Here is a 22,957-nt window from a genome sequence, read left to right on the forward strand (position 1 = left end):
AAAGAAAGTTTACATAACACTTGGGAAGACAGGCAAACTAATGCCAGTGTATTGGAAGAAGCAAAGATCACCAGTATTGAAGCAATGATTCTTCAACATCAACTTTGTTGGACAGGTCATGTCGTTCAGATGCCTGATTATCTTCTTCCAAAGCAACTACTCTATTTCGAACTTAAAAATGGAAAGCGTAATGCTGGTGGTGAACAAAAGAGGTTTAAAGATGCTCTCAAGGCAAATCTTAAAGAAAAAGTAGTATAAACACTGACAATTGGGAAACACTGGCCTGCGAGCGCTCCAGTTGGAGAACAGCCTTTACCAAAGGTGTCGTGGACTTTGAAGATGCTCAAACTCAGGACAAAAGGGAAAAACATGCTAAGAGGAAGGCATGTTTGGCAAACCCTCACCGTGATCAACTCCTTCCTGGTAATCTACCGGTTGTCCCCACTATGGAAGGACATGTGGATCCAGAATTGGCTTCTACAGTCACTTACAGACTCAATGTTAAGACCATGTTCATGGAAGACAATCTTACTCAGCTACGAGTGATCACCACAGAAGAGATCCTTAAGCTGAAGGGGAAACAGACAAAATTATCTCCCCAGGTTTTTCTTTAAGTCACATGCAAAGGGCCATTAACAAAGTGATCTGCTTAATAAGAACAAGGCTCCTCACCAACATCAACATTGGAGAAAGTATTGCCGTAAAAACTTGTGACTTTTGTTTTCAAAGCAAACATATGTGCATAATTTGCAATTATGGGCAAGTATTCTGATTTAGCAGCAAGTGTCACAGAGCCACAAAAAAGGGTGTGTGTGATTGATGTGGCATAACTAAGGTCTCATTCAGACCTCCTTTTGTGATGCTTTTCTGCTTGGCAGGGGGTTGGACTCGATGGCCCTTGTGGTCTATTCCAACTCTATGATTCTATGATTCTAGGCACAAATCTGTGCTTTAAAGCAACATGTCCAAGCTCTTTTTCCCCCTGCCGCTTTCCCCACAAAAAATCTACTTTTTACCACTGAATCAGAGCAAATGGCAATCCACAGAAACCCAAATTGTCATTTGTTCCGATTCAGTGTTAAAGAGTGGGTTTTCATGGGGCAAAAAGAAAGCACTTGGACACAGCACTTTAAAGCATGAACCTGTCCCTAGAAAGTACAGAGCGGAAGGTAAATGTGGATGAGCCCTAAGCTTAATGCACAGAATGGATGGAAATGTATGAAAAGACCCAGTCTGTTCTTTGAGATGGAGCATTATAGGTGTGCACTTTTAAGTGAGGAAAAAAGTTACAAACATCCCCATAACAGATGTTCATGGTATTTTGAAGTGTGTGAACAAGGAAAAATGTGTGCATATGTGAACATATACCTCTATCAAAATTGAGGGCTTTCAGCTTGCTCAGAAAGGATGCCTAATTAAGCAGGATCTGCAGTTTCAAATTGAGAATGATGAGTCCTAACTAAACACACATTTGCATCTTGGCCTAAAATCAAGTTCATATTCCACAGAGATGACTGAAAGTCATTCGATACGCACAGAGGGTTTTTTTTTGTTCTTTTGTTTTTGGTACTCAAATGAGTTTACAAATCTCTTGATGGATGTTTTGTTCTTAATTTTACAAAACCAGGTTTTCTAATGAGAACTTTGTTGCTAGGTTTTAGCCCAGAGGGAATTTGAACACTAGAGTTAGAACTCTTTACATGCTAGACAAATGAAAATAGAATGTGACGCAAAACAATGAAACTGACATTTAATTAAAATATAACTTTGTGACACATGTAAAGCATTTTACAAGTGATAATTACTGGTGTTTCATAACCCTCAAAACAAGGTAAAAATATAACTGGAACTCCAACATTAATCAATTAAAATTAAAATAGCCCTAATTAGTCTGATGTTACCCCTGCAACAGCATGCCTACTCCCTTTGCTGCAGAATACAGTGATATTCAGCCTAGAAAATCTCCATGCTGGTAAAGAGACAGGAAGAGTAATGGAGGTGGAGGGAAGAAGAAAACAGCTGCACCTCAGCTAGCCATCATCACACACCAGAAAGCAATCTGCTCCATGCTTCTCACCCTTGTTTGTTGTGCCTGATGCTCTTATGCAGCAGTAGTTTTCAGGTAATGTGTCTTATGGAACAATTCTGGTACACTGCATATTCACACTGTGGAAACATTCCTAGTTTGTGGGAGCTTATTACATGCACATCAGTTTCCCTGCTACAACATTAAGAAGTCAGGTAAGAAGGTTCTCTGTGTCCTAGCTTGGATACTTAACCTCCCCATCACCTCAAATTCAAAGTCCTCTCCTTGGATGGATGCAATCCACCCCATTAAAACCAGTGTCAGTTTCTCCACTGAGACAGATCACTTCTTATATATGCATATATAATTACACCTATAGTTCTAGCTTTTGTTATGTTTTACATTTGTACTCCAACAATCTCAAGAGAGCCCTCGTCCCAGTGCTAAACTGTGATTTACAATGTCACTGACTTCTACAACTCCCATCCCAATTCTTGTCAGTCGTGAACCAACCTAGAAAACTAGAGCAGTGGTTTTTTGCAATCTGGATTGTGTTCCTAGGAACTTGGGAGTTACTTGGAAGCTGAGCTGAGCAGCAGTTACTTGACAGATGACAGATTGGTCTACCTGAAATGTTAGCCCTCAGACTGCTATTACTGATCTTCCCTGCAATATAGATCACTGGGAAGTGATAGAATGATTTTTAAAAGGACATAGTTGTAAAAGTATGACTTCCCCTTCCAATATAGAATATAGAAAAGTGATAGAAAGTAGAATGTGATTGTAGAACAGGGACTGAGACTCTGTAGTCCCTCCAGATGTTGTGCAATTCCAGTTGTCATGTTGATGGGAGCTGAAGGAAGTTGGGGTCCAACAGTATTTGGAGAGCACACCTGTCTGTTTTAGAAAGTATGGCACCGTCCTCCATAGGTTGCCACAAAGCACTTCAACCAAGGATGAAATTACCATCACCACGGGATATGTAGCATGCAGCATTGGCCAAGTTCACTCCAGCCTCATGAACTCACATAACAGCTATCAAAAAACACAGTGGGAAACAAACGCATGGTGTAAAGGCAATGAACAATGGAAACTGCAGTCTTTTGCAAACTCCTTGAAACAAGGTCCTCAGTTTTATGATTGAGGGTACCATGAGTGCGCCACAAAAATCCTGTTTGCAGCCTAGGTCGGTTTCATTCTGGGTCACTCACACGCTAGCTCCTGTTGTAATCAATTAACTCAATGCAACAGAATCGCAGCCGCCTGGGTCAAACTGAACTGGGTCAAACTCAATCTACACTATCTTACAGTTCACTCAGTGGGGCGCAGAACACGGGGGGGGGGGGGGGGACAGGACCAAACCCAGCTAAATCTATTATCACAAGAATTCAAAAAGAAACCTGGACTATGCCCAGAGTTCAGGGATATTTCAAAGAATCGTAGAACTGTAGATTTGGAAGGGGTACCAAGGGTCATCTAGTCCAACCCCCAGCAGTGCAGGGATTTCAGCTAAAGAATCCCTGGCATATAGATAGATAGCCAACCTCTGATTAAAAACCTCCAAGTTCGGGCAATGGGTTGTGTGTACGTTTTAATATCACCATGACTGGATGAGATGGTCGTTCTCAGTGCCCCGAGGTATACCCTTGATGGGAGTCCCATGAGCTGGGGTGGGGAGTGACTGTACCACCTCTGAGCATCCTTCCTTTCCAAGGATAAGGCACAGGTTAACTTGGGTTTGTTTTTGGAACAGGGATGGGAATTCCCTATGTGGTGGGGGGAGGGAGTGGGGGGGACTCTTTGCTTGGGGAAACCAGCCGCCGCCCCGACCCTTTGCCCCCAAACTGCCCTCTTCGCCACCCGCCCTGGCTCCAGGGAGAGGAGGGAGCCCGCCCCGTGCGCCTTCGGGAGGACGAGGCGCGCGCCCCGCTCACCTTCATGGCGGCGCTCCCTGGCTCTCCCCGCGGCTTACTCGAGAGGAGGAGCGGCAGCGGCGCAAGGTCGCCGCGGCTGCCAGAGCCTTTTCCCCGGCACTGAGCCTCCAGCTCCTCCTCCTACTCCAGCTCTGGATGTAAACACTGGAGAAGGGAAGGAGGGCGAAGGAAGGGACTGGCGCCATGGCAACCCACGCCGGAAGAGGAACGAGCGCGTGGGTCCGGCAGGGGGGCCTGGGGTAGTGGTCGCCATCTTCTAGTGGGCAAGAGCATCCTAGAGGATGCGGGGAGTTGCCAACTTTGAGGGAAGAAGCGCCCTGTGTGCAGCAACTTCAGATGCAGGCTGTCCTTGCTGGGAATGCTGCTGCACTTGGAGTTTTTGTTTAATGAACTTTATAAAGTCTATAGGAATCATAGAATTGTAGACTTGCAGGGACCCCAGGGGTCATGTCGTCCAATCCCCTGCAAACAGGAATCTGCCTTATACAGAGACAGTTGCAGGGGAAGCTACCATGATGCCCTCCAGGTTTTGCTGGACTACAACTCCCATCCTCCTTGACCAATGGTCATGCTAATGGGAACTGGAGTCCAAAAGCCTCTTAGGGCACTGCATTGGCTACCTGTGGTTTGCACACTGACTGGTAGTGGCTGTCCAGGGTTTCAGGCAGGAGTCTCTTCCCAGTCTTACCTGAAGGTGTCCCAATAATCAGCCTGGGCATGCAGGGAATGTGGTCTGCCACCCAGCATTCAGCACATAGGGAAGGATGCCAACTTCACATTTTAGGAAATGTTCTGAACTTCTGTGATGTGTAGATCTCTGAAACATGCCTCTTATGACGACCATTAACCCAGTATTACTTTTGTGTTTGGGGACTGTGATTAGCAACTCTTCTGAGCCTAGTACAGTGGTACCTCGGTTTAAGAACAGTCCGGTTTAAGAATGATTTGGTTTACAAACTCCGCAAAACAGGAAATAGTGTCTTGGCTTGAGAACTTTACCTTGGTCAAAGAACGGAATCCGAACGGTGGAAGGGCACCGGTGGCGGGAGGCCTCATTAGGGAAAGCGCTCTTTGGTTTAAGAATAGTTTTGGTTTAAGAATGGACTTCCGGAATGGATTAAGTTTGTAAACCAAGGTACCACTGTACTGTATTTGGAAAAGGAAACTAAGCTTTTCAAAACTGAACATATAGTACAGCTCACACAATGTGCCACTAGAGGGCAACCGCAGACTGTTTTGAGTTGCTGTTACATAGGGGAAGAAATCAAGAGAGGAGCATTTGTGGAGCAGAGGGAGTCAACATGAACAGGAGACTAAAAGCCTGTCTAGTTAAACAAGATGACAATCTCAGTAGGCAGGCAGATTGATGCAGGAAAGCTGGCTCAGCAGATGTTTGGATCTTAGGTTGTGTAGGACTTTAAAAGTTGAGACCAGCTCTCCAATATCAGAAACCCACAGGGAGTCAATGGGGTGTATTTCAATACTGGCAAAATAGGAACCAGTATTGTTCACAATGAACATGAAGCAGTGAGTGTGGTGTGATTAAAGGGACCATGTGTGTGTACATCAGCTCGCCTAGTCTTGCCAAAGGTGTCCACATTACTATGGATGTTGGTGAGGGGGGACCTATGTGCTTATGGCCTTGAGTCCTTGGAATCCTGCATGATTGGCTCCAAGATATTGTGAAACGTGCATGTGTAGGTAACCACAAAGAGACTTCTAGGTCTCTTGCAGTCTGTTGAGCATCCTACATAAGCCTTCTTACTTTCTGCATTTATATGCTGCCTTTCTGCCAAGACATTAAAGGCCATTTACTTTATTTCACAGGATTCACATACTGGATTGTTATAAAACGTTAAGCAGTTTACTAAAAGGATAAAACAATAAAATTATCTGTTAAGCCAACTTTTAAAAAATCAAAAACAAGCCCAAAACCACATCCTGCATGTCTGTGCAGGCTTGCCTAAACAAAAAAGTTTTTTTCAGACACCAAAAAGAATATAGGTAAGACACCTACCTATGTGTGAGTGCTAAAATAGCAAAAGAAATAATTCATATAAAATGTAACGTTGGCTGGCTTGAAGTGTAGAAGATTCCTCAACCTCAGACAGAAAGGACTTGTTGAACTTTGGAACCCCTTTCAGATCTATGGTGTACAGCACATCTTATTGCAGCACCTGTAAAATGATACTGCAGATCTGGGAAAGCTGCGAGAAAGGGTAACCAAAATGATCAAGTGGCTGGAGCAGCTCCCCTTTGTGAAACAGTGGAAAGTGCAACTTAGCAAATAGGTGGGAAAATACTGGTAACCTGACTTCTCCTTCTCCCTCTCTTCTCACCTTACCATTGCTCCTCAGTACAGTAGGTGCACAGGTGTCCTGAACCTCTGGCCTACCTGGCAGCAAGTCAGTATGCTAAATCCAGAGCTCAAAGTTCAAAGGTCAGTCCACACAAGCAAAGTCCAAAAGTCAGGAAACACAGTTCAGGGTCAATCCAAGTAGCCAAGTCTGAAGTCCAGCAGTCAGGATACAGACCAGAGTCAAACCCAAAGCACAGTCCTGAGAGGCCCAGGAGCATCCAAAGCAAGTTCCCTCAACATGGGCAGTTAAGCAAACACAGTAGCTCAGCTCTGCTTCCCTTTTATACTTTGTCTGCTGATTGCAGCATCTGGGCTTGACGAGGCACGAGACCCTCACTTGTTCTTAGCCTACTCCGGAACCACACACTTCCTCCCACAGCTTGTGAGCCCCACCCGGCCAGCTAGGGAGCTGGGCTGTGGGCCCTTGCCTGCCTCAGCCTCCTGGAGAATGCTGCCTGCTGCTCCCTACACCTCAGAGCCCACCATGTTCATGAAGACAGGGGCCCCTCTGGCTCTGGTGATGGGTCCTGCTGCTCTGGTTCCTGTGCACAGACCCCCATCCCTTCCCCATTCTCCATCACCCTGTGAGTTCTTCCTTCCCCATCCTCTACTTGCCCTGGTGTGTTTCAGTCCTGGCTACACTCATCTTCTACCTACTCACCGTCGTCTTGCCAGTTCATGACAACAGGAACATTAAACTCGCTGGTACAGAATTTCCCACTCTGCTGAGTGGCCTGTTCTGTAACCCACATCAGGATCCACCCGTCTCTACTTTAGATTTTAAAGACATCTTAAAAGGCTGTGTTGAAGGATCTAAGCAAGAGCAGTAGATACTACAAGTACTTTGGTCCAAATTTAATATGGCCAAAAGAGCCAGGGGTGGATGGCGGGGGGAGGGGAGAATGAAAGTGGATGTGGATGGTAGACTACAGCTTTGAAACGGGATTTGCTTTGTCAGATAATTAAACTCAATAAACTGCCCATTATATAAAAGTATATGGGAAGAAGGTTGCACAAGAAAAGTTGTTTGTGGAGATGTTTGTTTACAAAGTGCTATGAGAGCGGTTAACTAACCATTCATTGAGTTGGACACGTTTCTAATGTTTCCACAAATTGAATAAGTGACTCACGGACCTCCAGCAATTCATTTCAGCATCCAATCTAGCTCCCAGTCATGTGGAGTCAAAAGAGAAGGTTAAGAATTGCATTCCACAGACTCATCCGGCTGCAGTCCAAGACCAAACTTCAAAATTCCACTCCAGCCCTCAGCTGGGAAGAGTGACCCATGCTGTGTTCGATGCAGTGACCTGGTTTTTGTTTTTCATGTTTTTCTTGCCTAACTATTTGAGATTGTCTGCCCAGCTGTTTTATAATGTGCAGCTGTGAAAGTAGGATTCTCTGTGTCTTTTGAGTGTTGTTTGCAGGGTTTTATACTGAGCCGCACAGCTTTATAGCTACCATAATAATAAGGGTGTTGATTCTTTTGTCATCACTCTTGGCCCTTTGGGCTTGCATTTTAATATGGTACTGTATAGACAGCTGTAGTATAGGAGAGTGGAATGAATGCTTAGTATAGTTCAAGTAAGTTTTAAAGACATTCCCTACCAGTCTTAAACTGAAATTTGTGTAATTGTAATCAGGATCCACAACATGCATGGGAATCTGTAATTACTGTTATCCAGCAACAATAGGTGCTGTTAAGCCCACCAAAGGGACATGATTACTGCCCAATAATAACAGTTCTGGTTTCCAAGCAAAAACCATAAAATACAAAAAAACCAACAGCTTGGAAATAGAAGCTTAAACAGAATGAAACCAGGAGCCGTATAAACCTAGCAGCAGAGTAACAGTACACCAGTTATTTTAAAAAGTACTAAAAATACTGAAGACTCAAATGCCTGGGGAAATCAGAAAGGCCACAAAAAAGGGCACCTCTAGGGAGGTGTTTGATAACCAGTTTGGCAACACTGAAAAGGCCCTCTCTAGTCAGCACCTGGTGGGGATTCATGGAGAAGGGCCTCAGACAATTATCGTAGGTTCTGAGTAGATGTACACAGATGTGGCATTGAGACTGGGGACAGGAATCTTAACAATGAAAGAAAAGAACTACAACAAGGCAAGGATCACTGAAGAAAAGCTGTCATACTACTAGGACTTGAAACAAGACCGAAAGCAGAAAAGAAGCAAACCTGTTGCATGGTGAAGGGGAGGCGGTTCCAGGCAATGGGTTGAATTGAACAAAGCCCCTGCAGGAGCAGCATCAAGGGAAAACATTCATCTCTTAACATAGCTTTCATATGATTTCACATTACTTCTGGATCTGACAACAGGCTGTTTTGTGCGCCTACATTTTCCATGTGGTGAGCATTTCCAGAGAAGTGGTGCTTGTACAGTTCTAGTTTCCTTGGAAAGGAGGTCACAGGAGGGTTATGGGATTTTGTAATATTTGCCTTTATTTACAATTATACTAGTGAAGCATAGATGGAAGCTCACAGCATAAAGCTCCAATGGACACCCTGACATCTAGTGCTTCCACATCAGATCTACAGTGGGCCTTAAGATGCTTCAGAGCCCCCAAAACTCTGTTTTCCCCATCCTCCTCTCGGGGCCATGCAACGCATGATATAAATCATAGAGTTTCCCCAAGAGTACAAGCTTTCGCTTTCTTAAATTGTTAGTATAGGGGTCCTGAGCCAGATAAGGACCCTGGCACGGGGGCAAAAGATTAAAGCCTTCCCTACTCCTCCCCGTGTCATGCCAGGACCCCAATCCAGATTAAGCCCCTCTCCCATGCTGACAAAAATGTTTGCATTCAATAACAAATTATTGTAAACTTCATATGTAGTTTGGGCCCTGAGTGTCCCTCAAGCTGCAACTTAACAGATAGCTGGATCCCAACATTCCTCAACTGAGAATGGTGGAGAGAGAGCCCACCCGCTCTTCATAGGTCTCTTGGCCAATCAAAATACCAGCAATTCATCACAATCATCCAGTCTCCTGAAGAAAGAGGTTCTTGGCAAGTTGCCAGGTCTGTTATTAGGTCCAAGGCCTCAGGCAACCCGCACTGACATAAAACACATTCACAGAAGTCTAATAGAAAACTCCTAACAAGTCATTTCAATAGATCTTCCAGTCTCTTTGTCTGAGTGCCTCAAGACTCTTTGTTGTTTTCAGTAGAAGTAGACCTGGAAGCCTTTATCTGGAAGCCTTCATCTGCCTGCCTATGTATGGCAAACTGAATCATTGTGAGACTGCTGTGTTGGCAGTGGACAGCTCCCTCTGGTCAGCAAGGGGCATTCACCTTCCCCTCCAAGTGGGGAAGTGTTCAGAGATGCTGCTGTGTATGCATGCAAGCTCCAAGGGTAGCTTCATAGTTCCAATACTCAAACTATTTTTTTAAAAAAGTCCTCACCTATTTATAGATGAGTGCATTTTGCGTTAGTCACCCAACAATTAGCTTTTCTCATATTGCAACATTTGTTTATCCTTTCCCCTCCTTCCAATGATAAAGTAGCATGAAATGATACTCGGACAGCTCTTCTGGGAATTCCCACAGCTTGTTTGTTTCTGTGAAAATACATCGTGTTATCTAGCTGTTCTGCGCAGATTAAAGCCAGCCTTTTCCCATATAAAAAACCTCATCCAAGTTGCACAAAGCTAGGGCTCAACAAGCGAAGCTGCCGAAAACCTACAAGAACACATGAAGCAACCCAAAGATGAATCTTCTAGCACTATCAACCTTATTGCTGTCCTTTCCGAGGTTTACACCAGGTAAACCTGTCCAGGTGTGTCCTTGATGCTGCTGAAGATGCTGTCTAGACCTCTCTCTCTCGAACTCACTTCCTGCATTTTCCTGTTGTAATTTTACATTTCAATGATTAAGTATACTGCACCCTAAAAAGATGTCCCACTCTTTTTCAGGGAATCCAGGAAGGCAAGGCCACAGGTGAGCTTGATTTATGCCTGTTTCATGAGATGTCATGCTCTCAATGTCGTGCTTATGCCATGCTGTTGTTCTATAGATTGTTGTAGAGTTTTTCTGTCTTATGTAATTGAGAAGATAGCATTCAGATCTGGGTGTCTATGATTCCACTCTTAGGGGAGGAAGGTCTTCTGGGAAGCCCCTCAGCATGACTTCCATTGAAAACAATGGGAGCTGCTCAACAACAGGAGTAGTGTTGTCACTCAGCTCCTCCCATTCACTTCATTTGAGCTCATGGAGGAAAATGCTCAGTGGATTTTGACCCTGGGTGCCTTTATAGTAGCAGTCTGATCTCAAAGTTGCTGACCTTAATAAAAGAATGCATTGTTCAGCACCTCCTGCTTTATACATTTGAGATTAACTTTACTTTCCATGAGGTCTTCATCACTATTAAATCTTGCAACATATTGATGAACTTGGTTAGCGTGCTAAATAAATAACATATTTATTGATGGGTGGTCATATGGTCTTTGGTACTCAGTTCATAAACTGGAAGGAAAACAGGATTGGTTGTTTGTTTTCTGGGGTTTGGGTTTTGTTTTGTTTTGTTTTACAAGGCAGTATTTCTTCCTGCCTGCTGTTCAAATGAGCAGGGCTCTGAGAAACCTGCATTCCTGGTCTAGCCCTCCATTATTTCTAAATGGGTAGACCTGCTGTTCATCTCAAGCATCCAGGCAACTTTCCACACAGCTTTACGCTGGTGTTTGACATCTGAGAGGGAGATATTTAGGATCTACCTATTCTTCTGACTGTAACTGACTTCTAACTGATTTTAAAATTGCATTGTTACATTGATGTCACCCAGTCTGGAACCTTATGCTGAAGGGTGGGTATGAAATCATACTACTACTAGTACTACTACTACTACTACTACTACTAATAATAATAATATCCTTGCAGGAGAGACATTTATGCATCAGGATGATATTGTTTACAGACGAAGAACACAGCGAAGTGCCATGAAATGCCATCAGAGATGTGTTTGGCCTAGATCAGAAGATGGGCTGGTCAACATTCCAATTAATGTCTCTACAGAGTTTTGTATGTTATTTAAAGCTTTACAACAGGCCTTCTCAAGCATTCATTCTTGCTAATAATGAAATTTTTGTAGAATGAAAATCCATTATATATATATATATATATATATATATATATATATATATAACCCTCCAAAAACCCCGATAGCTCTTTTCCATAGCAATCAGTGAGCCATGGTTGTTGGTGATGTTGTTGTTGTTTAGTCATTTAGTTGTGTCCGACTCTTCGTGACCCCATGGACCAGAGCACGCCAGGCACTCCTCTCTTCCACTGCCTCCCGCAGTTTGGTCAGACTCATGTTTGTGGCCTCGAGAACACTGTCCAACCATCTCATCCTCTGTCGTCCCCTTCTCCTTGTGCCCTCAATCTTTCCCAACATCAGGGTCTTTTCCAGGAACCCCCAAAACCCATAATAAAAAGCATTTACACAACAGACATAACAAGCACTGAAGTGGTCTGTGTACGCAATAGAGGAAGCAATAGAGAGAGTGCTGGCACCCACTTGCTTCCAGCATTCATGTTTCCCTGGAATGTTGGACACGATTTCACTGCTATACCATATGCAGAGAGTAGCCATAGTTAGGTGGATAATTTTTGAAGAAGGTTTACATGGAAGAAATCCTCCTTTACACACACATTCACAATTTCCCAGGAGCCCTGTTCTACATGAGATATTTCATAATGGTATACCCAGGAGTGCAGGGAACTTTCCCATGTTGGCAAAACATATTCTGTTTGAATTCCACACACATAATATGGGAACTTTCAATGCATTCCTTTCTCTCCCTTGCATTTTTTTAGCTGTGGAGGAGAGGACTCTGATAGCTGAAGCAATGCAAGAATTTGTCACACTGACATGTATTCAGTTTATCAGGCGTTCAACAGAACATGACTACATAAATATTTTCCCTGCAGATAGGTAAGTTTTATCTCTCCTGATGATATCTAAGACTACTACTATTGCTTGGAATTATATTGTCATTCTGTTTCTTCTCTTCTGCTGAAGCTTTCCCCACAACTTGTTGCATTCCCGATATTGGCAGACTCCAGCTCCCATAATCCCTGACCGCTGGCCATGCTGCCTGGAGTACATGGGAGTTGGAGTCCAACAGTGTGTAAAAGCTGGTGTTAGTAGGACAGGGTGCTTTATAGGTGGTTGAAACCCTGACCTTGCCCCAAAACGGGCAAAGGAGATGAGAGAACATCTACCTCACAGGGTAAAATATGAGAGAGTATGACACTTTCTGCTCACTGAAAGGCAAGTTATAAATGTACTAAATGAAACTGTATGCCACGGCTTTGTGTGATGGCACAGGTTTTTGCTTTCCATGTTCTCAGGTGCTGGTCTTACTTTGGAAAGATTGGAGGCAAACAGCAGTTGGGCTTGGCAAAAAATGGCTGCATATATAAAGGATTAATTCAGCATGAAATCAACCATGCCCTGGGTTTCATACATGAACAGGCCCGGAACGACCGAGACAAGTATGTTAAAATCCACTTGGAGTATGTCACAGCAGGTATGTCCACCAGCGTTCAAATAACAGTTTTAACCCTTGCTTGCTGTAGAGGATTATTTAAACAAAAACATTTCTATATTGTATATTGTGCATATATCTTCAATTCTGAGCAGAGGTTGCATTTAAACCATGTAAAAATAAATATTTCTCCCCCAGTCACTCTGGGCTTCCAACAAAAGGTTAAAAGTGGAAGTGGGGAAACAAGCAAACCCAAGCACTTGTTCTCAAAGGGACTCAGAAATTCACAAGGGCTTCAGCAGAGAAACTGTTGCTAAGTAAACAACATCTTTATTTTCACAAGTACCTGTGAAAATCATTCTTCTCTCTCTTTCTCCCCCTGTGTTCTAACTTTACAGGAGAACAGGGGAATTTCGAGAAAGTGGACTCTAATAATCTGGGTCTTCCGTATGACTATGGTTCAGTGATGCATTATGGCCCGTAAGTTGTGTTTCAGGGCACCTTCTCTTTTCAGACAAAACTGCTCTTAACTGTAGTGTAAGGATCCTCTTTTATATAATTTCATCTCTGTCTTCTCCCTGGAGCATTGTGCAAGAACACGCTGAAGCTGCAAGGGAGTGCAAGTTCTTCCAACACTGGTTGAACATCCAAACTGAAACCCTTCCTACTTATCACAAGAACCTCTGCCTTGCCTGGATTTTGTTTCAGTTTCTTAGTTTTCATCCCACCCACCTCATCCCACTAACAGCCAGAACTGATCTACAACATTTACAGCATCTTTGGGATTGCTGGATAGGGAGAGACAGAGAAGAAGATGTATCCCAAACTGCAGATGACCTCTCTCAAATGTCTTCATGTAGATGTTAAAAAGGACAGTATAGAACCCTGAGGAACCATACAAATGAAAAGCCATGGGACTGAACAAAAGTGTTTCATTGCCACATTGGTACATTATTGTTGCTGAACCCCAAATCTTTTGCATGTATGTATGGACAACCCAATGTCTGTGAAGTTTTTATTCTTCATTTCCTAGGGTGGTTTCCATGCAAATATTATTTTAGATGTTTCAGTATAAAACAATGACCCAACAGAGTTTGATGAGCACATCCATTCCTGTCTTCTGCAGATACGATTTTTCTAGTGCTCCTGGGAAAGCAACCATTGTCCCCATCCCAAATGCATCTGTACCAATTGGTCAGAGAATAGGACTCAGCGACCTAGATGTGAAAAAAATCAACACGCTCTACAGATGCAGTAAGTGTTCAGAATGCTACATGGGTAGTTTCCCATCTGATGTTGTTAATTTTTTATAACATTTCAGATCAGCTAGTGCTGCCAGATTTTGTGACCTAGATGGGCATCACCTCACCTTAACATACTTTCTCTTCCTAATGCCATGCTTTGGTTTTTTTTAAATAAATTTTTATTAATTTTCCAAACACATAATAAAAACAAACAATACACAAAACAAAAACATACAAACATATAAACATGTATGATTTCATAATCTTATTTTCATGCACCTTACTTCCCGGACTCCCCCTACCTCCCCTTTTCTGCATCCTTGTTTTACACTTCTTCAGCAACCCTCCAGTTAACTAATTTTTTAATTCAATTTCATTAAATTCTTTTTTCTTTAACTTATTGATTACAGCTGCAATTCTCTATTTCTTAACACCTTAACATCTTAGCACTCCTCGATTTTACAACAATTTTTAAGATAAATTTTGAATTTCTTCCAGTCTTCTTCCACTGTCTCTTTCCCCTGGTCGCGGATTCTGCCGGTCATCTCTGCCAGTCCCATATAGTCAATCACCTTCGTCTGCCATTCTTCCAGAGTGGGTAGTTCTTGTGTCTTCCAATACTTTGCTAGAAGAATTCTTGCTGCTGTCGTAGCATACATAAAAAACGTCCTATCCTTCTTTAACACCAATTGGCCAACCATGCCCAGAAGAAAAGCCTCGGGTTTCTTAGGAAAAGTCCATTTAAGGACTTTCTTAATTTCATTATAGATCATTTCCCAGAAGACTTTGATCTTCGGGCAGGTCCACCAAAGATGATAAAAGGTACCTTCAGTCTCATTACATTTCCAGCATTTGTTATTGGGCGAATGGTAAATTTTTGCAAGCTTGACTGGAGTCATGTACCACCTGTAAATCATTTTCATTATGTTTTCTCTTAAGGCATTACATGCCGTAAACTTAACACCGGTGGTCCATAACTGCTCCCAGTCAGCAAACATAATGTCATGGCCTACATCCTGCGCCCATTTAATCATAGCTGATTTCACCGTTTCATCCTGTGTATTCCATTTCAACAGCAAGTTATACATTCTTGACAAGTTCTTAGTATTGGGTTCTAACAGTTCTATTTCTAGTTTTGACCTCTCCATCTGGAAGCCTATTTTCCTGTCTTGTTTAAATATCTCATTTATCTGAAGGTAATGCAACCAGTCTCTTACTTTGGACTTTAATTTCTCATAACTCTGTAGTTTAACTTTCTCACCATCTTGTTCTAAAATTTCACAATATTTTGGCCATTTAGACTCCATATTAAGTTTTTTCACCTCTTTAGCTTCCATTGGTGACAACCACCTGGGAGTTTTACTTTCCAATAAGTCTTTGTACCGCATCCAAACATTGTATAATGCTTTCCTAACAATATGGTTTTTAAAACCTTTATGCAATTTTACCTTGTCATACCATATATATGCATGCCAACCAAATCTATTATCAAACCCTTCCAGGTCCAAAATGTCTGTATTCTCAAGAAGCAGCCAATGTTTCAACCAGCAGAAAGCTGCCGATTCGTAGTAGAGTCTTAAGTCCGGCAGGGCAAACCCCCCTCTATCTTTTGCATCAGTTAGGATCTTAAATTTTATTCTGGGCTTTTTGCCCTGCCAGACAAATTTAGATATGTCTTTCTGCCACTTCTTGAAACAGTCCATCTTGTCCAAAATCTGCAGCATCTGGAATAAAAACAACATTCTAGGCAATACATTCATCTTGATGACAGCAATTCGGCCTAACAAGGAGAGTCTCAACCTTGACCATATTTCTAGATCTTTCTTTACTTCTGTCCAACATTTGTCGTAATTGTCCTTAAATAAATTCACATTCTTAGATGTTAAGTTTACCCCCAGGTACTTCACTTTTTTTGTTATCACTAAACCTGTTTCAGTCTGAAACTTCTCTTTTTCAGCAATTGTCAGATTTTTCTCCAACACTTTCGTTTTCTGTTTGTTCAGTTTAAATCCTGCTACTTGACCAAATATCTCAATTAGTTCTAATACTCTTTTAGTACTAGTATCTGGCTGTTGCAAGGTCAATACTAGGTCATCTGCAAATGCCCTTAATTTGTAATGTCTGGCTCCGACCTGAACTGCTTTAACCAACTGGTCCCCTCTAATCATGTTTAACAAAACCTCCAGGACTGATATAAAAAGTAAAGGGGATATTGGGCATCCCTGTCGTGTACCTTTTTCTATAGGTATTTCTTCCGTAACCACATTATTTACAATTAACTTTGCTTTTTGTTCAGCCTAATGCCATGCTTTGAAAACAGTGAATCATTTACTCTGCACTTGAAAGGGCACCTCTATCAATACACTAAAAAAAAACAAAAAACCATTGGTATGGGGAAGTCCACAAGAGCACTCTTCCCTTCCATGCTTTCCAAAAACTAGCATTCGGAAGCATCACTGCCTCCAGCTAGGGAAGTAGAGCATAGCCATCATGGCTAGTAGCCATCGCCCGTCCGCCCCCCCCCCCCGAACATATTATTCCATCCTAATTGGTCAACACTTGGCCCTCTTTGCAAGCTCTCTGTGCTGGGAAGGAGAGCCTTCCCCAAGGTGCTATCCCATGCAGGTGCAGTATGTGTATGAATGTGCAGTATTTGGTCATCTACCATCATTTGGATCTTCTCTCTGCAGTTGGCACCTGCATGGGGATGCTGCTGCACTGAAGGCAAGGCCAACCCTTTATCACTGGATTGCATTGTCAATTGGGAACCTATAGGGAAGGGGGGTGTTTAATGTGCCTCTGTATGCTCAGTGTACAGAGTTCACTCCCCTACACACCCCAACAGTCCTAAAACACAAGTCCTCCTTTTTCTATACACCCACCCCGCTCATCATAATGAGGAACATTTCGCTAATACTGTATACTGCACTGTATGTTGGTCATAATGTAATGAGCTCAAGTCATGAATCACAATCATTTGCTGTCTGGTGTGTGTGATATTGTTAACAGGCATATTTTAATTTCTTCATTCAGCAGGAGTAACCTTTACTAGGTTGAACAGTGACATATTTAATGAACACTGAGTTCTCCCTCTCAGAGTGCAGAGGATAGATAAACAGAAAGTTGTGTTGGAATTTTTCCTTTGCACATCTCATTTTCTCCTTATTTTGTTCTGTTCTGCTCTTTAGACTGTTGTAGCACTGTGCTTCGTAATCGAAGAGGCAACTTCTCCTCTAATAATTACCCATATTCATACCCCAAAAATGTCACATGCCTATGGCTGATCCAAATCCCAGAAGGAAAGGTAAGGATGCTCAAATCATTGTTTAATGTATCAGGATTATACAACAGATAAGAGGAGGGCAGGGAATGGACCTTTCCAGTGTGGTGTAGTGGTTAAGAGCAGTGGACTCGTAATCTGGGGAACCGGGTTCGCTTCCCTGCTCCTCCACATGCAGCTGCTGGGTGACCTTGGGCTAGTCACACTTCTCTGAAGTCTCTCAGCCTCACTCACCTCACAGAGTGTTTGTTGTGGGGGAGGAAGGGAAAGGAGAATGTTAGCCGCTTTGAGACTCCTTCGGGTAGTGATAAAGGGGGATATCAAATCCAAACTCCTCCTCCTCCTCCTCCTCCTCCTCCTCCTCTTCTTCTTCTTCTTCTTCTTCTTCTTCTTCTTCTTCCTTCTTGCTACTTGTATACTTTTAGGAGTTGCAGTCTGTTTCAGGAGTTGCTCTGAACTTACTGACACAACATTACACTTCAGGTTAATTTCAAGTACGTGACACCAGGCTATATACACAACTGTACGTTTGAAGCACATCTCCCCATCCCAAGAATCCTGGGAATCAGGGCCCAGCCAAGCTAAAATGTATTTGGCTTTCTTTTTCTGCTTTAGGTCTTCCTGAAGTTTCATGTTTTGGATCTCCAGCGCTCTCCAAACTGTGCCTCTGACTACATCCGAATTTATGATGGAAACAACAGAAATGCCCATCTTCTTGTTGACAAGTTATGTGGAGAGGGGCAATTGCCAGCAGTGGTGTCTTCTGGAAGCATGATGCTTGTGGAGTTTGTGAGTGATGAGGCTGTTGCATCAAAGGGTTTCACAGCCTCCTACGCACATGGTATGAATGGCTCTATCTCTCACTACTTGCTGAAAGCATCAGTGCTAGGAAAGAAACACATACACTACATGCAAAATAAAAACAAGCACCGGTGGAACAGTTTTCCAAGAGTATTTTAATTTTATGCTGTCTTTCCCTGGATCTGAATTACCCAAATTCTCTAAATCCATTTGCTCTCACAACAACCCACATAGAAGTCTATGGACCTTAAACTAATTGCTCATCTTTGCATGTCTGCACCCATCTGAAACATGTTTACTCAGACATACCTTACCCCAAATACGCCCTGAGATATGCGGGTATACAAATTTAATAAATAATAATAATAAATAATGCTCACTAAAAATATATTATTATTATTATTATTATTATTATTATTATTATTATTATTATTATTATTATTTTTGAAATGCCCATTCAACTACTTCAATTTGCAGACCTGATCCTGTTGCAGGTGCCACGTAATCCTCATTCCACATTTGCAAGCACCCACCCTTTGGAAATTCTTGCCTATTTTCACCAGGCAGGTGCCTTCCCTGTACTCTTAATAGCACTTGCAAGCCTATCCAGACATGCAGAGTGTTGACATGTGCTTTAATCTGGTTTATAATTTATCATTGGTTTTAAGTATTTTTGAACATTTAGTATAGTTGGTTCTAACCATTCTGTTGTGGGTAATTCTATTCTTTTTGTAAGCCACTTTGAGGTTACATTACAATCAAGTATGTGAGATAAATCTTGTGAGATAAATAAATAGATAAATAAACAAAGGGAGAAGCACATAGGAAGGCTGCCTTCTGCAGAGTCAGACCATTGGTCCACCTAGCTCAGTATTGTCTATGCTGATGGGCAGTTGCTCTCCAGGGTCAGTAGAGGCCTGTTTGGAGTTGCCAGGGATGGAGAACCTGGGACCTTCTGCATGCAAAGCTGATGTTCTACGGCTAAACTACAGGCCTTCCCCACTGGATTCAGATTAGGAAAGAAAAAGAAAATCAACTCCATGGCCCAATGGAGGGATAGCAGTGCCAGACCACAGTTATCCTCTTCCTGCTTCTCAACATGTTCATTGGTGGAGACTTTTGCTACCTACCAGTCATGGTGGGACCAGTCAAGACCTGGCAGAGTTTTCACCACCTTTCCTAATGCTGATTTCTCTTCCTCTTCTCTTGGTGTCTTATGTTCTTGTTGATTTTGTATCCTGCCTACCTCCACCTAACAACAAGCCTGTAAGAAAGGCTATGCTAAGAAAGAGCTTCAAGGCTCTCCATCAGCTTCATGAATGAGATTTCCCATATCCAACCTCAACACTCTTGCCATTACACCAGACTGGCTTGGGTGAACTCTTGCATCCGTATGAGTGTCCTTTATTTAGAGTGAACATTATTTTTAAACATACTGATTTTTTCCCATTTTATTCCATTGACCGCCCCCCCCCCATTCTTTTCATCACAGTGATATGTGGAGGGACTTTCACGAGCACTCATGGAGTGGTCACTTCTCCAAACTTCCCAAGAAAATACCCTCCAAACAAAAGATGCCTATGGATTATCAGTGCTCCAGCAGGAAGCAGGGTAAGGGGCAGGAGGAGGGGGGGGTGGGCTTCCCTGGCAAGGGCAACAACTTTAGGGCTCATTACTTTCCCCCTAAAGACCTGATCTCAATCTCTCTTCAGAAAAGATTGCATTTGATCAGGGGTAGCCAATGTGTTGTTTACTCCTGCATTCAGTGATGAAATCTAGCTTGCTCCAGATCTGCCTTGTTAATTTATGGGTATGCATGTTATATATGTATTTTCAAATCCAAATGCTCACTTGCTTTAGTGCATACTGTGTTGTTGAATTTAGATAAAATGCTACACATAGAAATTGGTGCCCTTACTGTGGTTCCTTCAGATCTCCCTAACGATGGGCTTTTTTGACCTGGAGGAAGCCGCTGGGTGCAACTATGACAGACTTGTCTTTCGTGATGGCAGCGACATCAGCTCTCCGCTTCTTGGCACTTTTTGTGGGAAGACAGAGGTTCCAGCTTTCAATTCCACTGGGAGCTTTCTACGTATAGAATTTTACAGTGACCATGTTTCTCAATATTCCGGGTTTAAGCTGGACTACTCAATGAGTTAAGTACTGTTGCTAGGGTATCTGGGTGGGAGATGGCAAGATTTTGTGTTGGAAAAAAGTGGGGAAGAAATAATGATTTGTTCCTATTGTGGAATTGTTGCCTTGAGGGATATGTGAGTCATCTGTGTTCCTCAGAAGTTTGGTTAAATGGAAATACACCAGTAATCTAGTTATAGTGACATGATGCGCAAACTAACACAGGAGTGTCAAGTAACCGAGGCTGCAAATGCCTCAACAGGGAAACGAGCCTGGGGCCCATATGGCTCAAGTATCTCCCCACACTGGGCATAAAGCCTGTAATGAGAAGTTTGGGTTATGTATAGCAATACAAAAATAGGCCCCAAGTCAACTTGAAGGTTATGTTGTGAGGAAGAATAACCTGAACCTCACCCCCCATTTCCTGACACCCCATGCTGCTTTCCAGACAGATAAAAGCCCTCTTCGAACCGTGGAGAACTGGGAAAAGCAATACATGAAGGAGGAGACTGTAAAGACAAGGTTGCAAGCTCCATACAGGCCATCCCATTGCCCTCCATGAGTTTGAGGGGGACTTCCAGAAGCAGGGAGTCTTCTTTCAGGGTTTCCCCGACTGTTGGTGTGCTTGTCTTTCTCCCATTCCCTGAATGCCTGAAGAGGGCTAAAGGCTAAGGGCAATGTGCTAGGATCAGTGACCTTGTGCTTGAAAGGCCTTTGCATCTAAGTGTGTGTTAATGCAGAAAGATGGGCAAAAGGACAGCTGCAATTTCCCATTCTTGTCTCATTTGCAGGGGGAGTGGCTGGTATGCCAGCCCCTGCAGTGCCATTCTTACAGCTCACTTGGCTATAAAAACAGGTGGGCCAGAAGTGGACCACCAAGCACCATATTGCATTTAGATACCATCTTTCTTCCAAGGAGCTCAAAGTGGTGTACATGGTTCTCTACCCTGACAACAACCCTGTGAAGTAGTTAGGCTGAAAGACTCTGACTGGGTGCATGTCACCCAGTGAGTTTCATGGCAAGAGCAGGTACTGGGGACGCAGGTGGTGCTGTGGGTTAAACCACAGAGCCTAGGACTTGCCAATCAGAAGGTCGGTGGTTCGAATCCCCACGACGGGGTGAGCTCCCGTTGCTCGGTCCCTGCTCCTGCCAACCTAGCAGTTCAAAAGCACGTCAAAGTGCAAGTAGATAAATAGGTACTGCTCCAGCGGGAAGGTAAACAGCATTTCCGTGCACTGCTCTGATTTTCCATAAGTGGCTTAGTCATGCTGGCCACATGACCCGGAAGCTGTACGCTGGCTCCCTCAGCCAATAAAGTGAGATGAGCGCAGCAACCCCAGCGTCGGTCACGACTAGACCTAATGGTCAAGGGTCCTTTTACCTTGACCTTTATCCCAGGTACTAATCCAATGCTTAATCACTGCACCATACTGGCTGTAAGCAGTCCACAGCTTAGCTTCACTACTAAGCCCAGTCATGAGCTCACTCCAGCAATGGTTTGTCAAAATATTGCCCATGCTTCCAGACTAATGACTTTAGAACGAACCCACAATTAATGCTTGCATTCATAAATGCAGCAAACAATATTAATGCTATGTGCCCTGCCTCAAGCCTAGGCTATTTTAATCCTTCAGCAGAGTTTCCATGAAACAAACTTTACCTGTCATTGCAGTTTTGCCATCATGAAGAACAGCCTGCGGGAGAATTGCCTTCGTCCTGAACTGCCAACAAGAAAGAGGGTGGAAATTCTGATGCCAGATTGTCTTTGCCTCTTGCTGGTGTTGTGCTTTGTTTCTTTTTAAAGACTGATCAGTTTCTCCCAGTAATGACATAAATACTCTCAAGTGCAGAATGCTGAACTGTACGCTGGATTTGCCAAAACACCAAGGAGCAATTGAAGCAGGCAAGGAGAAGTTATTCTATGCTGTATCTGTTCAATTACCATTTTTACTAGCCATCTGTTGGTGGCACCTTGAACTATGTAACAAAAGATGTTAAGTGAAGCTTAAAAAGCCCATCGTTCGCATTCAGATTGCTTTGATCTGCTCACATTCCAGTGCACTTGCCTTGTCTTCCTTATTTAGGTGCACAGGCCTTTCCCAATGGAAATTGCCCATCATTCTCCTTGTAAGTCCAGTGGCTTTATTCCTGGCAAGTGCCTATATCCCTGTTTTTCAAGCTCTAAAGTCAGGAATCAGTGGCATTGCCTTGTGTGTTGTGTGTATGCTGATGCACAGAGTGTGCTGGGGGCATGGCTCATCATTATAACTTAATTGACTACTTCTCTGTGTTGGCAGCACGTGGGCATCCAGAGAATTGTGTGCCCTGTAGAAGGCCACAAGCCCACTTTGCAGTAACCTTTTGGTTCTGGAGACCAGAAGAATCTCATGATTTCTGTTTGAAGCCTTCCATGGTACCAGCGGTGGAGGAAGCCACTCAGGCATCTGGGGCAGTGTGCCCAGGGGCGGGGCGAGCTGCCCATAGGGGTGGGGCACACTATGGGGCCTCCAGAGTCTGCCTGCCTCCTTCCACTCAGCCGCCTTACAGCTGGGGGGAGGCAGCGGGCAGACCGTTTGGGCAGCATGGAGCCTGCGCACGCCCAAGCCACCACTTCTCTCCCAGGAGAGACGCGTGGCTTGGGTGTGCTGCACCCCACGGTGAATGCCGCCTGACATTTTGTCACT

General features: G+C 43.4%; 2 protein-coding genes across 2 annotated transcripts in view; one reads left to right on the forward strand and one right to left on the reverse strand.

Annotated features, from left to right (window-relative positions):
• Positions 1-4,132, reverse strand: part of LOC114596181 (transmembrane protein 263-like) — a 288,068-nt gene extending 283,936 nt beyond the window's left edge. Inside the window, exon 1 of the mRNA XM_028727420.2 lies at positions 3,961-4,132. Coding sequence (XP_028583253.2) covers positions 3,961-3,966 — 6 coding nt within the window. The 5' untranslated portion in view covers positions 3,967-4,132. The remainder of the gene's footprint in view (positions 1-3,960) is intronic.
• Positions 4,133-9,826: 5,694 nt separating this feature from the next.
• Positions 9,827-22,284, forward strand: LOC114596187 (astacin-like metalloendopeptidase). Its single transcript, XM_077928892.1, has 12 exons — positions 9,827-10,104; positions 10,241-10,265; positions 11,202-11,342; positions 12,141-12,258; positions 12,678-12,856; positions 13,213-13,294; positions 13,941-14,068; positions 17,247-17,362; positions 17,954-18,179; positions 19,632-19,750; positions 20,072-20,294; positions 21,946-22,284. Exons 1-12 carry the CDS (start codon positions 10,036-10,038, stop codon positions 21,957-21,959), a joined length of 1,440 nt encoding a protein of 479 aa, XP_077785018.1. The 5' UTR covers positions 9,827-10,035; the 3' UTR covers positions 21,960-22,284.
• The last annotated feature ends 673 nt before the right edge of the window (positions 22,285-22,957 follow it).

This window comes from Podarcis muralis, chromosome 1 (genome assembly GCF_964188315.1).
Source record: "Podarcis muralis chromosome 1, rPodMur119.hap1.1, whole genome shotgun sequence".
In the NCBI taxonomy this organism is placed as follows: domain Eukaryota; kingdom Metazoa; phylum Chordata; class Lepidosauria; order Squamata; family Lacertidae; genus Podarcis; species Podarcis muralis.